This window comes from Sus scrofa, chromosome 8 (assembly GCF_054392235.1).
Source record: "Sus scrofa isolate SSC_HxYL_T2T_F1_AM1 chromosome 8, Sscrofa_HxYL_maternal_Yorkshire_Landrace_v2.0, whole genome shotgun sequence".
NCBI classification, from domain to species: Eukaryota; Metazoa; Chordata; class Mammalia; order Artiodactyla; family Suidae; genus Sus; species Sus scrofa.
Genome location: NC_139390.1, coordinates 141,821,467 through 141,839,245, shown reverse-complemented (window position 1 = coordinate 141,839,245; position 17,779 = coordinate 141,821,467). Strand labels below are relative to the sequence as shown.

Genomic DNA, 17,779 nt, shown 5'->3' with positions numbered 1-17,779 from the left:
ACTGCTTCGAATTCCCTTTTCAAACACGTGTACTTACCCACTGTATATATAAGTCGACTTGCTTTTTCGCTTGTGTGTAAAATTAATAATAGTTACGATTTATTGTGACCTACAGTGGTCCAGGCCTTGCGCTAGGTGGTTTGCAGAAATTATCTTGTTGCCTCCTCAGGACAGCTCTGTATTGTTATCTTCATTTTATAAATGAGACGATAAGGGATTGTAGAGATGAAGTCACGGCCAAGAAATGAGGGAGCCAGGCGTCTTAATCCCAAAGCCTGCGCTCTGTCCTGTCCTCCTTTCTGCACAAATAACTTCCCCGTCCGCCCATTAAACCATATGGTATCGCTCCTTCAAAGAACAACTGAGAACTCTCACGACATCTTCCCAAACTGCCACCACCTTCCTCCAGTTACTTCCATCATTTCAGAAACTTTTGGTTAGCGTTGTGTTATTATTTCTGCAGAGATGCAAAAAAAAAAAAAAAAAAACCCCACACCAAACCCTGTTTGCACTGTCCTAGAGACTCTGCATTTAAAAAAATAAGGGAGTATGACCTTTTCGTTCCGAACTAGCTCTCCATGACAAGCAGGTGAGTGCTTTGCATTTAGTGGTGTTTGTATAGATAAGCATTGTGCGGACATCTGTAAGGTAACCTTCGTTTTCTGTTGGTGGCGTAGGTTCTCCAAGGTGCACACCTTAAAGGTAAAGCAAGACAGAAAATCCTTAAACAGCCGCTTCCTGATAATTCTCAAGAGGTCGCTACTGAGGACCACAACTACAGTTTAAAGGGGCCCCTGACCATAGGAGCGGAGAAACTGGCCGAGGTGCAACAGATGCTGCAAGTGTCCAGAAAGAGACTTGCCTCTGCGAAAAACTACAGGATGATCAAGAAGAGAAAGGGCTTACGATTAATCGATGCTCTCGTCGAAGAGAAACTACTGTCGGAAGAAACGGAGTATCTGCTACGAGCACAGTTTTCCGGTATGTTCTTCAGTCACCTCCCAACACAGCTTTTAGTTTTTCTGGAATATCATTATGTATTTTGTATTGCCTCTGAAAGTATTCTTTTCAACTGAGTAGTGAAACGTCTCAGTGGCGTAAATGAAAAGAATGAAAAGTAATCAACAAAGTAATTTTGTGGTTTTTCCATTTTTAAAAGTAATGTGTTTGTTATAACAGAAGCAAAGAGATGTATAAATGATTAAAAAAAAATATATATATATATATACACACATTATCCTGCTACCCGGAGATGTGATCGTGTGGTGTATACGGTATATTGTACTTTTGACTTTTTATAATTGCACGTCCCCATGTTACTGCAAATCATTTATCAAGAGAATTCTATTTATTTTTTTTTTTTGCTTTTTAAGGGCCGCACTCATGGCATATGGAGGTTCCCAGGCTAAGGGTCGTGCCGGCCTACAGCACCAGCTCTCAGCCTACACCACAGCCACAGCAACGCTGAGCAAGGCCTGGGTTCGAACCCACAACCTCATGCTTACTGGTCAGATTTGTTTCTGCTGTGCCATGGCGGGAACTCTCAATAAAGAGAATTTTAACTGCTGTGTAATTTATCACTAAGGTCTTTCTCTTTTTTTTTTGGCCATGCACAACACAGCATGCGCAAGTTCTCAGGCCAGGGCTCCAACCTGCACCACAGCAGTGACCTGAGCCACAGCAGTGACAATCCTTAACTGCTAGGCCATCAGGGAACTCCTGTCACTAAAGCCTTTTTTTTTTTTTTTAGGGCTGCACCTGTGGCGTATGGAAGTTCCCAGGCAAGGGGTCAAATTGCAGCAGCAGCTGCCAGCCTATGCCACAGCTACAGCAATGTGAGATCCGAGCCCATTCTGCCACCTACACCAAAGTTCATGGCAACGCCGGATCCCCAACTCACTGAGCAAGGCCAGGAATCAAACCTGCATCCTCATGGATAATAGTCAGGTTTGTTACCTCTGAGCCAAAATGGGAATTCCCACTAAAGTCTTTTTTGCAATGAGTTGAACTAGATAATTTGCAGAATGCTTCTGGCTTGAAAATTTTATGTCTCCAATTTTTTTTCTAAAATACTCTATAAAGTATATATATGTCCATTGAAAGACTAGCTAGTCTTTGTGAACCAGGATATTTGAAGAGAGACAAAATAAAAACTACCAACTTATTCTTTGATGAAAGCAGCAGAGTTTGGATTTACTTTCTGATCAAAAATAATAATAATAAAGCTTGTCCTGTTTCTAGAAAAAAGCAGATCTCTCCAAAGGAAGAGACTATTTTGTGTGTTTCCAAGAGAGGAATATGGTAGTAAATAGGGGGTCTACGCTAGGAACAGAGGATTTTATTTTTTCTCTCTATGGTAGGAAAGATTGTGCATTCTGAATAGTACCTTATCTTCAGAAGTGGTTTTATGTTTTCTGGTTTTTTTGCTTGTTTGTTTGTTCTATCTTTTTGTCTTTTGAGGGCCACATCTGCAGCATATGGAAGTTCCCAGGCTAGGGGGTCGAATTGGTGCTACAGTGACCAGCCTATGCCATAGCCACAGCAACACCAGATCCGAGCTGCCTCTGTGACCTACACCACAGCTCATGGCAATGCTGGGTCCTTAACCCACTGAGTGAGGCCAGGATCAAACCCTTGTCCTCATGAATACTAGTTGGGTTCCTGTTCACTGCTGAGCCAGGACAGGAACTTCCTTTTTGTTTGTTTTTGGCTACACCTGTGGCATATAGAACTTCCTAGGTCTGGGCTCAAACCCACACCGTAGCAGCGACCCAAGCCACCGCAGGGACACCAGATCCTTGACCTGCTGACCACAGGGGAGCTCCCCCAGAAGTGTTTTTCATGGCTCATTTTTCACTCTCAGATAAATAAAGGATAATCAGGGGACAAACTAAAGCAAATAAATAAATGTCCTCATAATCCAGAGACTTAATGTTATTCAGTTATTTCATTTTCCTCCCTGTACCTCTAAAAATCTCTACTCAGGCTGCCAATGAATATGGTAAAACACAGTGACTCACGGTCAAACAGTTTTCTTCCCTCGCTCGTAAAACGACCCAAGGATGAATTAGTCCGCAGGCTCTGAGATTGGACCTCTGAACATTGGCCTCTGAACATTGACCTCTGAGACTGGCCTCTGAACAAACTCATTTAAAACGTAATTGTATTTTGGAGTTCCCTCCTGGCTCAGCGAGTTGAGGATCTGGCGTTGTCACTGCTTTGGCTCTGGTTATAGCTGTGGCTCTGGTTTGATCCCGGCCCAGGAACCTCCGCATGCCTCACACACATGCCAACAAAGAAAAAAGTGATTGAATTTTGGTGCTTGATACATCTTATATACAAATTCTCTGATCTGTGCCTGAAAATGTTACTGTACACATTTTTATCACAAAGAATAACTTTATTTTAACAGATTTTAAGTGGGAGTTGTATAACTGGAGAGAAACCGCTGGGTACTCCACAGAAATGAAGCAGTTTGCATGTACACTCTACTTGTGCAGCAGCAAAGTCTATGATTATGTAAGAAAGATCCTCAAGCTGCCTCACTCTTCCATCCTCAGAACGTAAGTGAACTTTTTTTTAGATGTTAAAACAAACATTCTGTTCTTTTTTTTTTTTTTTTTTTTTTTTTTTTGTCTTTTTGCCTTTTCTAGGGCTGTTCCCTCAGCATATGGAGGTTCCCGGGTTAGGGGTCCATTCGGAGCTGTAGCCGCCAGCCTACACCACAGCCACAGCAACATCAGATCCAAGCCGTGTCTGCGACTACACCACAGCTCACGGCAACACTGGATCCTTAACCCACTGAGGCCAGGGATCAAACCCGCAACGGGAACTCCACATTTTGGATATGCCCACGTATTTTGACCACAAATCCTAAAAAAATTATTTTTCACATTCTGGTCTCTGGACAACCTGCCCTGGCATCGACTACAGTGCTTACGAAAACTTCAGATTTTTGATCTTTGCTTCAAAGCAAAGGTATCAATTTAGAACTGCTTTAGATTTTCTAGATTAGTCAGATATTAAAACCACTGAGGTGTATGAGAAAATTCCAGTATTTCAAGATTCAGATTTTACCATTTTTACCATCTGGAGTGTCTCTACTATCTGAAAGATGCAAAAAAAAAAAAAAAACCAAAAAACCAAAAAAACATTGTCTGCCTGTATGTCTTCATTTTGTTGGTGACATATCGATTGTGATAATATGCAAATACCACCTAGAAGTTCTTAAAGTTTTTTTTTTTTTTTTTTTTTTTTTTTTTTTTTTTTTTTTTGTCTTTTTGTCTTTTTGCTATTTCTTGGGCCGCTCCCGCGGCATATGGAGGTTCCCAGGCTAGGGGTCCAATTGGAGCTGTAGCCACCGGCCCAGGCCAGAGCCAACGCGGGATCCGAGTCGGGTCTGCAACCTACACCACAGCTCATGGCAATGCCGGATCGCCAACCCACTGAGCAAGCGCAGGGACCGAACCCGCAACCTCATGGTTCCTAGTCGGATTCATTAACCACTGCGCCACGACGGGAACTCCCGGATTTACTCTTTTTACTGGTCACGCGGGAGTAGCGTTTCCCCTTGGACTCGAGGACCTCTGTGAAGACCCGCTCTTCGATTGAGGTCCCGTTCCGAGCTGCAGGGATTAGGACAGGACACCTCTCTTTTGAGGGACAGTGCAACCCATGCCAGTCGCTTTGCAGCGGCACAGCCTGGAGCTGGCTCCGCCCCCCCGGGGGCGTGGCTCGTCTGGCCCCGCCCCCACGCCTGTTTCCCTCTTGCTGCTGCTTGTGTCGCAGACGTCCCATTCCATCTGCTGAAAGGCCCGTTCTCCCTGTGAGTCCTGGCGCTTCACACCAAAGCTCAGATTAGATTAGCACATCCTTTCTGAAGCCTCTCCGGCCAGTCTTCCAATCCTGGACTGGAAACTGCTTCTTAGTACTTAGAACGCTGCCTTCCCACTAGACCGTGAGCTGCCCACGTACTGAGGCCCGCAGCTGGCTCTCCGTTACACCTCCTGCCCCGACGCAGTGCCTGGAATACAGTGGTGTCTTGACAAATATTTGCTGAATGAAAGAATGCCTGGACGGTCACTGAGGATTTTGAACAGATGTAAGAAAAAAGTGCAGTGAACCTCAAGCCACAGTCTAAAGAGCAGCACTTCGTGGAGTTCCCATTGTGGCTCAGCAGGTTACGAACCCGGCTAGTATACATGAAGATGCAGGTTCGATCCCTGGCTCCACTCGGTGGGTTAAGGATCTGGCGTTGCCATGAGCTGTGGTGTAGGCTGCAGACCCGGCTCAGATCTGGTGTTGCTGTGGCTGTGGTGTAGGCCGGTGGCTGCCCATCTGATTTGACCCCTAGCCTGGGAACTTCCATATGCCGTGGGTGCAGCCCTAAAAAGACGGGAAAAAAAAAAAAACAAGCTCACCAGAACATAAGCTTTTTTTAAACCTATTTAAACTGGAACTTTTACTTAGAAGCATTAAGTAGTTTCATTATATACTCACTGCATTAACACAGCATCTTTAGAGTTCATTTGGGAATCCTAATGCAGATGAATAAATTGTAAACAATTGACTAAAATGTGGTGACACAGTTGAAAAGGGTTTTCAGTATCCTGGTAGGCTGTAGCACCCTGGTGCAGAGCCACTGTACTCATTTCTCATTGTCTTAGTATTTTGCCCCATTTTCTTTTTCTGGCCACACCCATGGCATGTGGAAGTTCCCAGGCCAGGGACTGAATGTATGCCCTGGCAGTCCCTAGCCGTTTCAGTGACAGCACTGGATCCTTAACCTGCTGCACCAAAGGACAATTCCAATTTTGCCCTATTTATAAATTTAAACAACTGACTAATGCTTTTGTCTCCTAAATAGTACTTCTTTTGCATCCTATAACTGTTTTTCAAATTTATTAGTGCATCTTGAAATAAATTTACTGGGTCATAGTTGGCACTAAATTTTATATATGCATTTATATAAACACACGTTTGTGCATAGTGAGGGCAGATCCTATTTATGAAACTTCTAAGTTGCAATGAAACATGGAAAGCCCTGTCCTGAAACGCTTATGGAAGTACATTAAAATTTTAATTAAATAGAGGTTGGTTGTCCAGGAAGAAACCTTGGCAGCCTAGAATATAGCCCTCACATCAGAAATGCAACCTAAAAAAAAAAAAGTTATTTGAGTTACAAAAGTAAACTTCAGTTACAATCAAGACTTCAATCTACCTCACAATCCATTCAGTCTTATTTTAGACCATTACGCAACTTGGCTGGTTCCTTTCCTGACCTGCAACACATTAGGAAGAATAAATTAGAACGGAGTGAAAAGAATTCTGTTAAAGTGGCAGACACTAACAGTAGTAGGAGAGAAGAACCAGCAGCCTGCAAAGGTTAAGGAAACTAAGAAAGAACTCCTAAGGCAAAGGTAATAGTGCAGGTACTTTGGAGGGGAGCAAACAGGCAGTCGCTTCATTGCGCCCAAGGGCGGAATTCTCTGGCTCTAAGGAACAGCAGAAAAGCATGGAGCCAGCGCCTCAGGAACACTCAAGGCTGCTCGTTGTGCACGGGATGGGCCTCGGGACTTAACCTCTCTCCCTTTCTCTGTGTCCTAATCCCTAAAGCGGGGGAGATATGCTCGAAGCTTCCTTCCCCTTCAACAGTTTTCTCATGTCGGTGAACATACAGGCCAGACTGGTTTATGATCTCAATTACAAACACATCAAGTAGAACACACTGGGCCCTTGATTTGTATACTTCCTGAAGGTGTGAATAAGAAATGAAAAACTATTTTGTGATATGTTTGCATCTTAAAATGCTATGTTCCCGAGTTTCTCTGTTACCTTACTATTTCCTGATCACTATCAGTAGATGCTTGCCCATGTGTCTAGAACTTGGCTCCTTAGCCTTCGCTTTGTTTCTACAGGGGGTTGAGGCAACTTTATTCCCAGTTAAGGCATTTTTCCTTTTTTTAAGTTCTTCATTTATGTTGTATATTTGTCTTTTTTTTTTTTTTTTTGCCTTTTCTAGATGGCTGTCCAGATGCAAACCCGGTCCAGGTTTCCACAGCAACGTTTTTTCCTTTCTTCAACAAAAAGTGGAGAATGGCGACCAGCTCTACCAGTACTGCTCCCTGATAATAAAAGGCATCTCTCTGAAGCAGCAGCTTCAGTGGGACCCCAGCAGTCACCAGCTGCAAGGGTTTATGGACTTTGGTCTCGGCAAACTGGATGCTGATGAAATGCCCCTCGCCTCGGAGACTGTTGTGCTCATGGCCGTGGGTATTTCTGGTCATTGGCGAACACCTCTGGGTTATTTTTTTGTAAACAGGGCTTCTGGATATTTGCAAGCTCAGCTGCTTCGCCTGACCATTGGCAAACTGAGTGACATAGGGGTCACGGTTCTGGCCGTCACGTCCGATGCTACAGCTGACAGTGTTCAGATGGCAAAGTCGCTGGGGATCCGTATGGACGGAGACAACATGAAGTGTACGTTTCAGCACCCTTCCTCTTCCGGGCAGCAGGTCGCCTACTTCTTTGACCCTTGCCACTTGCTTAGGTTAGTGAGGAATGCGTTTCAGAATTTCCAGAGCATCCAGTTTATCAACGGCACAGCGCATTGGCAGCACCTCGTGGAGTTAGTCACATTCCAGGAACAGGAATTGTCAAATATAGAGCGGATCCCAAGAAAACTTGCAAGTTTGAAACACCACATACTGAAGACGAACGGTGCCGCCCAGCTCTTCAGCGAGAGCATGGCCAGCGCGTTGGAATGTTTGCGGTCGTTGGGCCTGCCTCCTTTCCAGAACTGTGTGGGCACCATCCATTTCCTACGCTTAATTAACAATCTCTTTGACATTTTTAATAGTAGGAACTATTATGGAAAAGGACTCAAAGGACCCCTAGTACCTAAAACTTTCAATAAAATCAACCATGTGCTAATTGAAGCCAAGACTATTTTTGTTACATTATCTGACTCCAACAATAACCAGATAATTAAAGGTAAGCGAAAACTGGGATTCCTGGGATTTCTCCTTAACGCTGAGAGCTTACAGTGGCTCTACCAAAACTACGTTTCCCCCAAAGTCACGCCGTTTCCGTATCTCCTGACGTACAAATTCAGTCAAGATCATCTGGAGTTATTTCTAAAGATGCTTAGACAGGTTTTAGTAGCCAGTTCGAACCCTACCTGCATGGCGTTCCAGAAAGCTTACCATAATTTGGAGACCAGACACAGATTACAAGAGGAAGTTTTTCTAGGTGAAGTAAGCGTCCTTGACATTTCCATTGCTCGAAGGGCAGACTTGGCCCTTCGGACGGTTCAGCAGCAGTATGATGTCAGCGTCACAAAGACTCTCTTTCACAAAGAGGATGTCTGCCAAGACTGGTCTGACCGTTTGCTAAGCGAGGCATTACTAGACCTGTCCGATCATAGGCGAAGTCTCACCTGTTGCGCTGGTTATATTGCCAATAAGTTGTCAGCTCTTTTAACATGTGAGGACTGCATCGGTGCCCTCTATGCATCGGATCTCAAAGCCTCTAAAATTGGATCTCTTTTATGTGTTAAGAAGGTGAATGGCTTGCATTTCCCTTCACAAAGTTTGTGCCAAGTCATAAATGTTTGTGAGCAAGTGGTAAGAACCCATTCAAGAACGACAGCTTATGAACGACTACTTCCTAAACAGAGGGAGTTTTATCTTCAGCAGAAAATATTACATGAGCTTTCTGGGCACATTTATCTTTTTGTAGATCTAAACGAGCATCTCTTTGATGGCGAGGTCTGTGCCATCAATCACTTCGTAAAGTTGCTAAAAGATATCGTAGTCTGTTTCTTAAGGCTCAGAGCTGCAGGTGTAGCTCAGCGCCCTTTAAAACCCCATCCAGAAAGACCCGACATGAAAACTTTGTCGAGGAAACACTGGTCAGCGTTCCAGAATTACAGATGTTCAGGTTTTGCGAATACCAGTAAATGCAGGCATTTGCTAAGTAACAAAGGATGTCCATTCAGATGAAGGACCCAAAATATGCTAAAATTTCTATTTAAAAAATCGGTCAACGTTTATTTTAAAGTTCAACCTACCATACTTTACAAAGTGACCATTTTATACAGTGGGCAAGTTTGCAGTTCGGGTTTATTTGAATTTCTGTGATGCACATTATCTGCTTGGACTTCAGGCAGCGTTCCAGAGTCACCCCCAGTGCAGAAGGCAGTGAGTCAGTAGGAACAGACTAACCAACAAGTGTGGTCTTTGAGTAATCTGACTGGACGTTCTGTAAAAACGAGAGAGAATAATGACAACGAGGAGGCCCCCAATCACTGATTCCTTTTCTGAAGACTGTCACCCCGAAAAGAGCTTTGGTTTACAGCTCTTGGGAATATTAACGGAATAACCTCATCAAACCTTGACTGTAATCTCTACTTACCCATGAAAATTAAGATACGGTTCAAAACTTAGGCTAAGTTATATGTCAAACCCCACAAAAATCCTTTGGCCGGGGGACCCAGAAATAGAAATAATTATGCCCTATCAAGGCAGAAGGTAAACACATGAGCCATGAGACGGCTTTGTGTTGCAACCAAACTGGAGAGTGTTCTCTTGGGAGGACATAGGCGATGTCATTTCCACAATCCAGTGTCCCTGGACTTCAAAATACTACTTTGGAAGAACACGACAGAGGGGATACTGATTTGACTCCTACTGGGGGAACCCAGTGCTCATCAGAGAATGAAAAGAAGCCTTGATTCAGCCACTCCTGAAGTCTGCTTGTGTTTGCAGGGAGGTTCAAGTCATGAAACATACATATATTCAGTGTTGAATAAGGGCATTTCACAGCATGCGATTCGTTGGAAAAAGGTCAATTGAGACAATGAGCATGACAGAATTTGTCTTAATTACACAATGAGTTTTTTCAGAAATTTAGGAGAAGCTTAAATATTCTGAAGCTGGGAACATGCTAAGGACAGTTTTCTCCGCTCTCAGGTCTGGAAAGTCCAACAGAGAAACATGTAGGTATGTGTACTTTCACAAAAGGGGGATTTTCATGGAAAAAAGAAACCAGCACGCTATTCACCTCTGTAAGTAAAATATCCACCCTTATTGTCGCTGAGTGACTGTTCACAAAGTCTAGTTAATGTGAAAACTTGAAAGTGGCAAAAGATGAATGACTAGGTGAAAGTTGAGTTTCATTAACTGAAATTCCCCCTACATAGTGTATTTTCCTGTATTTCTTCTAGTTCTACCTCAGGCAAAAGCTTCAGTTGTGAGATGCGACCAGAGGTGTACCGTCCTGCACTTTATACACGAGCTGGCGCTGCCAAGTCTAAATACGGTGGGGTTTGTTTGCAGTGAAGTGAGTTGAGATGCACCAGGATAAATCGGATTTCAAAGAAGCCTGTGTATAAATCACTACCTTTAATATGTTGCATCTATAAATCCAAGTTTTGTGCTTGACCACTACTTAAAACCAGGTTCATATCTAGTTTTTAATCTATCACTTGGATTAGGCGATAGTTTCTCAACCATGACACCAAAAGCACAAGCAACACAAAAGAAATGGTATTTCATGAACATTAAAAACTTACACTTCAAGGGATACCATCAAGAAAGTGAAAGACAACCCGTAGGAAATTTTTTTGGCATATTGCATGTCTGATAAAGGACTTGTATCTAATATGCAAAGCACTCCTGTAATTCAGTACTAAAGGGCAAATACCCCAGTTTTTTAACGGGGTGAAAAGACGTGAGTAGGCCTTCTTGAAAGGGAGTGTGCAGGAGTGTGTGCTCAGCATCGTCAGCCGCCCGGGAAATGCAAATGAACACCACCGTGAGGTGCCCCTTCCCCCCCACCAGCTGGGCTGTCACAGAAAAGCCAAGTTGGCAGGAATGTGGAGAAACTGGACCCCTCGTACCGTGGGCACGCAGGCGCTTTGGAAGACAGCCGGGCGCTCCTTCCCAAGGTGAAACGAAGGTTAAACGTGCCGCCGGGCATGGCCTCGAGAGAAGCGTGCAGCTGTCGTGGGAGAATTCGGACAGCTCGAGGGAAAGCCCGGGCGTGCTGCGGCCACTGATGAAGGGACAAACGCACAAGTACGTTGCACCCATACAGTGGGTCACGGGAACATGAGCTCTAATTTGCAACAAACCGCCTCAACTGGTGTCTTGCAGACTGAGGTGTGAACCGTGCTGTGCTTCAGCAGGCACGTGTGGAGACGGGTTCCTCTCTCCCTCCTGCCCGGTGCTCGGGCGCCTCAGGGTTTTATTTCGCAGCCGATCTAATGGCTGGGCGGTGAGGTCTCGTCGCGGCCCCACGTCCACGTAGAACAGTGGACGTGACTGAGGACGCCGGACACCGTTTCACAGGCTTATTCGCTGCACACACAGTCTTGGCTGACGTGTCTGTTGAGGTCTTTTTGGTCCATGTTTTAGAAGGCTGGTTGTCGTCCTACTGAAGGTTAGTTATATATTCTGGATCAAAGTGTATTATCAGATGTCTTGCAAATATTTTCTCCTATGGCTTTTATTTTGAGGCACAGTTGATTTACAACAGTACCTAAGTTTCAGGTGTACAACATACCGGTTCACGATGTTTAAAGTCATAATGTGACTTTTGCTTTTTCAGCGTGTTCCGAAGAACAGCCAGTTTTGACAGATCTCCACTTAGTTTCTTTTTTAGGGATCATACCTCTTAGGTTCGTATCTAAGCAAATCTTTGTCTAAACCAAGGTCCTTGATTTTTCATTTAGGTTATGACCCATTTTCAGCTATTTTTGGTGTGGTGTAAGTTCATATTTTTAAATATGGCTATCCCAGCGTCGTGTTAAGAGGACTGTTCTCTTCCCATGAATTTTACCTTTGAGCCCTTGTTAAAAATTGACCACATAAATATGAGCTTATTTCTGTGCTCTCCGTTCTGTTCACTTTGTTCTGAGGTCTTTCGCCATCACCACACTATCTTGATTAGCCTTATATAAGTTTTGAAGTAGGGTGGGAGTCCTTCCAACTTTGTTCTTTAAAAAAAAAAAAAAAATTTGTCTATCCTAGTTGTGCCTTTCCATTATAAATTTTATCATCAGCTTGTTCTTACAAAAATTCCTGCGGGGATTTCTGACTGGAGTTATCTTGGATCTGTAATTGGGAGCAAGGACATCTTAATAATACGGAATCTTCCAGTCCATGTGCATGATTATAGTAAAATTTAAGAGCCTCTTTGATTTTTTACATCAGTATTTTTTACATTTCACAGAGACCCTGTGTACGTTTTTGTTACATTTCATGTTCCGGGTGCTGCTATGAACTGTGATTTGAGAGGTTGTTTCCAGTGTTCATCGCTGCTACGTGGAAATACACGTCTCCACATGCTAATGCTGCGACACTCACTCATTAGCCCTCGTCCCTTCTGATTGCTGCTTTGAGTTTTCTGTATAGGCAATCATATCACATCATCCACAAATAAATGGTTATATTTATTCACTCCCACTCTATGGCCTTAAAAAACAAGATCTTTGTGTACAGTGACCTCAAACATGACGCTGAAGGAGTGTCTGGTTCCCAGTCTTAGGGGAAGCCTTCCGTCCTCGCCCCTCCCATGATGTCGGCTGGAGCCTCTTTTGCTGAGGATCCTTCTCTTCCCAATTTGCTCAAGTGGGTTTTGGGGGCTTTTGTTTTTTTCTTTTTTGGGCTGCACCTGCAGGAAATGGGAGTTCCCAGCCTAGGGGTCGAATTAGAGTTAAAGCTGCCAGCCTTTAACCGGATCAGAGCAGGGTGTGCGACCTACACCACAGCTCACGCCAGATCCCTACCCACTGAGCGAGGCCAGGGGTCAAACCTGCATCCCCATGGAGACTAGTCAGATTCGTTTCCACTGAGCCACAACAGGAACTCCCAGTGTCTTTTGGTTTTGTTTTAGTCATAAATGGGTGTTGTGCTTTGTAAGATGATTTTTCTGCACTTTTTTGAAAAAAAGAATTTTGAGATATGCTTTCCATAGCATATAATCTAGTATTGTTGGTCTATTCAAAAGGTTCTTTGCTGCAGCTTTTGAAATGATCATGTAATTTTTCTTCTTTTGCACGCTGACACAATGAACTACACTGATTTTTTTTTTTTTTCCTTGAATGCTGGGTCAGACTTTTACTTCTGGAATACACCCAACCTGGTCATGATATATGCTTTTAATATATTGCCAGGTTTCACTTACTAATATAAATTACAGTCTGTACCTTATAATAACAGCTCCCTGAATATACTTTCTTATTGCTTTTGAGTAAACTCAAAATTCCTTAAACACTTTCATAAAACACTTCTAAGACAAAATTTGAAAGACCTTATAACTTACAGTTTATAAAATCACTTGGGGAGTTTCCGTGGTGGCACAGCAGAAATGAATCTGACTAGGAACCATGAGGTTGTGGGTTCAATCCTGGCCTCACTCAGTGGGTTAAGGATCCGGCATTGCCGTGAGCTGTGGTGTAGGTCGGCAGCTACAGCTCCGATTGGACCCCTAGCCTAGGAACCTCCATATGCCGCAGGTGCGGCTCTAAAAAGACAAAAGACAAAAAAAATCACTTGGATTGTTTACAAAACACTCAAATTTGGTCTATAGATGAGGATAAAATGTGCATTACATGAACCCATCAAGGGAAAAAGTTATTTACATAATAATAAAAAAATAACACAGTAAGGGCTTTTGAGCTGACTGGCTTCCCTCTCCAGAATTCCGATGTAAAACACTGAAGGGATGCGGTATGATCACACGTAGAGCTGGTTTGAGCTGTAGTTACGTAACAAGCATTCATTTTCTAGCTATTTGCGTTCTAAAACAATACAAATAGGAAACTTTCCTAAAGGTGTCTTTATTCACATTTTACATAAGAGGAGAAAATGTCCGCTGTCCGCGTCCAGGAACGGGGACGCGAGAGCAGGAGTCCCTCCCCCAGAGTCGCTGCTCTGCTTGGCTCGTTACGTGGGACATGCGGTTTCTGTTCCCGCATGGACCAGAGATCAACCGCTGCTTTTAGTCCGTGAGAGGAAAGGAAATTCAGAAAGGTGCTCCCCACAAGAACATCAGATACGGAGAGAAAAGAAAGAGTGGACTGACCTTCTGCCCTTGAAAGAAACAGTGGAAACAAGAGAACTTCTCATCTCAAAGCAATTGATGTTAGTGAGAAGTGGGCAAAACGACAGGTTTATCTTTTAGTTGTACGCTTTCAATGTCAAATGTACTTGATATCAGACATTTTAAAAAGTTTCTTGCATCTTAATGGTTAAAAGTGATGTTATTAAAGAAAAAATGCAAAACTTTTTTTTTTTTTACAGAATAGTATAAATGTTTATTTTCTGTATGATTTCCTTTGCTGTCCTGTTTTACAATATAGAAAAGTGTATTCTTTGAATAGCTCTAGTAAATATAAATTTAATCTTTCTACTTTGGGATGTAAATAGAGCTAAAAAAATTATATACCCAACCCTCCCCCCAAATAGTCTTTTAAAATTGTTGAATTAATGCGGATATTAATCTTGTTCAGCAATTTGATGCAAATGCCTACATACAAAAAGTTTAGTAAGTACTACACAGGAAGGAAAGGCTTAATACTTTAGATAGATAGCTTCTTGAAAATCAGAAAGACTAGTAGCATTTGATTGCACCTTCAAATTTTTACAAGCAAAACATTTTCAAGCAAGGCTGTCATACATAATCTACAATTGTAATCCAAATTTCACAAACATTTTATGCACACTGTATATAAATACACATCACAAAGGTGCAATTAGAATTAAACACAGAGTATGTACAAAATGAACAAAGTTTAGGTTTAGACCAAAAAGGTATTGTAATCTTTTGAAAAATAACTTGATTAGATATTATTTTATCCTCTTACACTAATTTACATTTATACAAAGTTTAATTAAGCGTACTAGATTGAGGTGCTAAGAATGTCTGCACTATCTACATTTAAAGTTACTGCACTGTCATTTTATAAACCCAGGCTTCAAAGGAAGGTCCTTTTGGATTACTTCGTTTCTGCTGCCTCTATCTTGCATGTTCGTATGAACATATATACACACTTAATACATACAACTATAGATTCCTTGTAGGAAATGTAATAATCATATACTAATAATTACTGGGGATCAAGGTACCTAACAAAATGCCTGAATTCCAACATGGTTTTTTCCCATCATAAAATCCAGAGTCCTATTATAACAGGCTCTTAAATTCATAAAGCTTCTGAATTCTGAACTGCTGAAAATGATTTCGGTTATCTTAGTAATTATATGAGAAACTCATACCATTAGCTCACCAAATCACTGGCTAAAAATAACGCCGTGTTAAGCTTCCCGTAAAAAAGAAATCCCACTACAATTCTGAGAGCTTTGTTAGTTAGGAGGCCCATTTCAGTAAATCAAGTAAGAGTCATAACGTTGGTTTGAACCCTCTTAGTTCAAAAGTCTGTAAAGAGAGCTGTTTCTATAGATGAAAAATCCTCTAAATTCATCTCTTAGACCTTCAGTATTGATTTCTCCATCCAAGCCAAATCTTTACCCGATAAATAGGTAAGGTTCTGTTATCACTACATAATAGGTTTACTTCTAGTCATATGCAAGGCTCATTTTGATAGTACCCCGTAACCACTGACAATTTATTATTCTGAATACATACCGCCTCCTTGAAAGAAAATGGAAATATCCCAAGCATTTCTTCGTCACTCCTTATATAGAAACAAACTGTCTGCCTTTGAGAATTATTTACTGTCCCTTAACACTGTATGTTTTTTTTTTAAAACAAACATAACTTTTTTATTTTAAAAGTGTGCCCATGGATTACTTCCCCATCGGACCATTCCTAAAGTGACAACAGGGTATTATTCCAGAATCCACCCTAAAAAGTTGATTTTTCCTAAAAAGATAGTGCTTTTCTAAACACAAAAGGTCATGAGAATTTGTCAGTGGAGATAGTCTATCTGCTTATATTGTAGATCTAGCACCAAAGAATGACTGGCTAAATACCAAGGCTTCTTTGGCCTTTTCTCCTGGAACAAAGTCATACAACACCATACATTATAAATTATAGTAATTTATAAATGTTATTTGTCAATAGAAGCAGAAGGACAGAACATCTAGTTCTTAAGAATTCCAAGCCAATTAAAAATCTATATAATACAATAAAGAGAAACTCAATTTAGAAGGGAAATAAGCAGATTTAACTTAGACTTAAAATGTACTAATTTCCTCATTTAAAAAAATTTCTTCTCTTTCAATATTATAATTTCAGGTCTCACAAGGACTGAATTGCCAATACAGTCATTGTTGGACTAGCTTCCAGAAAATCCCGTGTCCCTGCACCTCCAGTGCTCTGCACAGTCCCTCCATCAGTCAGTCCTTTGTGCAGGAGTTAGCAATTCATGGCGCAAGGGTCCCGTTTTGCTTTTCCTGCAGAGTTGATGACGCTCATCAGACATCGTCCGAACTCCTCGAGTATCATCCGTTCGGCTGCTGCCTTTGATTCTCCCTTCTTGTCCGCCTGCTCTGCCTGGGCCAGAAGGCAGTTACACGTGGCTTCCGCCACCTCCTTGGTTACAAATGTAAACGGCAATCTGCAGTGATTTGGGGGAGAGAGGGGGACAGCGGTGAGGAGGCTGTGAAGAGCAGCCAAAGGGGCGGCCGTCTTCCACCTGGAACTCGGCCCACAGGTCCCTGCTCGGCAAGCACAGCGAGCATCGTGTTTGTGTGATGAACACAGCACACCCCAGAGAGCCTTTTAGAAGTCAGACTTGGTCTTATTACTGAACACACACACACGTATTTTTTAGTCTTTTTAGGGCCAGGGGTTGAATCGGAGCTGTAGCCACTGGCCTACACCACAGCCACAGCAACACCAGATCCTTGGCCCACTGAGCAAGGCCAGGGATCGAACCTGCGTCCTCATGGATGCCAGTCAGATTCGTTTCCACTGAGCTGCGAAGGGAACTCCTGAACATATTTTTAAAATATAACATTTTACACAAAATACATATTACCTAGACGAGGTTACCTGGTTAACTGCAAGATGTAATTCTAATTCTCCACATTAACTGGACATTTTTTCTGCGGCGAAAGTCCTCCCACCTCATGACCATCATGAGCTCACTGAGCACAGTTCTGTTTCATGTACGGTTGTTTCTCCGACACACATTCCATGAACATGTGCTGAATGAATGAGTAACACTGGGAACTGAAAGCGCCATCTCCTGGACAGCACCTCCCCCAGTCCCATACAGTGTTTGGAAAAAACAAGACACACACCAAAATCTGGCATTATTCCACGAGGACAAGACAAAATGGGGACACCGGATGCTATTCAATACTTGGCAAGTCATCCATAAAGACCTGAACCACTGCGAATTAAAGCAGAGCAAACCCATCCCGAGGCCTCGCTCTGTGCTGCCAAGTCTCAAAGCCCACAGGGGCCGAACAGGTAACCAGTCTAACTGCCAACGCAACCACCTGTGAGCAGCCACCGGCAGCAGGAAAGTGCGACGCAGGCTCGATGGGTCTGCAATCGCGGCCCACTCTGACAGAGGGCGGGGCAGGACTTGGGCTGCTGCGCACTTGGATAGAAATCTTTAAGGTACAAAAGCACTTTGAATTAGAAAAAGCTAGTGACACTACAATACTATAGTGCTCATTCATTATATAGTATTTCGAAAACTAGAGGAAAGCAGAAGGAAAGAATTCAAAATTCTTGCTGCTCAAAGACAAAAGCTTGTTAACATGCTGATAGAGCTTTTTATACAGTTTCTAAAAACCTC

The 17,779-nt window shown here is 42.6% G+C and overlaps 2 protein-coding genes across 20 annotated transcripts in view; one reads left to right on the top strand and one right to left on the bottom strand.

The window, feature by feature from the left end:
- Positions 1–17,779, top strand: part of THAP9 (THAP domain containing 9) — a 25,872-nt gene extending 8,093 nt beyond the window's left edge. For 3 of the 6 annotated variants that reach the window (XM_084973610.1, XM_084973605.1, XM_084973608.1), the window contains 4 exons: positions 678–981; positions 3,413–3,563; positions 7,022–11,442; positions 16,264–17,779. In XM_084973610.1, coding sequence (XP_084829736.1) covers positions 834–981; positions 3,413–3,563; positions 7,022–9,002 — 2,280 coding nt within the window. In that variant the 5' untranslated portion in view covers positions 678–833 and the 3' untranslated portion in view covers positions 9,003–11,442; positions 16,264–17,779. Of the gene's footprint in view, positions 1–677; positions 982–3,412; positions 3,564–7,021; positions 11,443–12,234; positions 12,468–16,263 lie in introns of those variants that run through there. The other 3 variants (XM_084973609.1, XM_084973606.1, XM_084973607.1) reach the window with 1 other exon arrangement.
- LIN54 (lin-54 DREAM MuvB core complex component) overlaps positions 14,290–17,779 on the bottom strand; it is a 67,341-nt gene continuing 63,851 nt past the window's right edge. For all 14 annotated transcript variants that reach the window (XM_021101861.2, XM_021101866.2, XM_021101867.2 and 11 more), the window contains one exon: positions 14,290–16,585. In XM_021101861.2, coding sequence (XP_020957520.1) covers positions 16,384–16,585 — 202 coding nt within the window. In that variant the 3' untranslated portion in view covers positions 14,290–16,383. The remainder of the gene's footprint in view (positions 16,586–17,779) is intronic.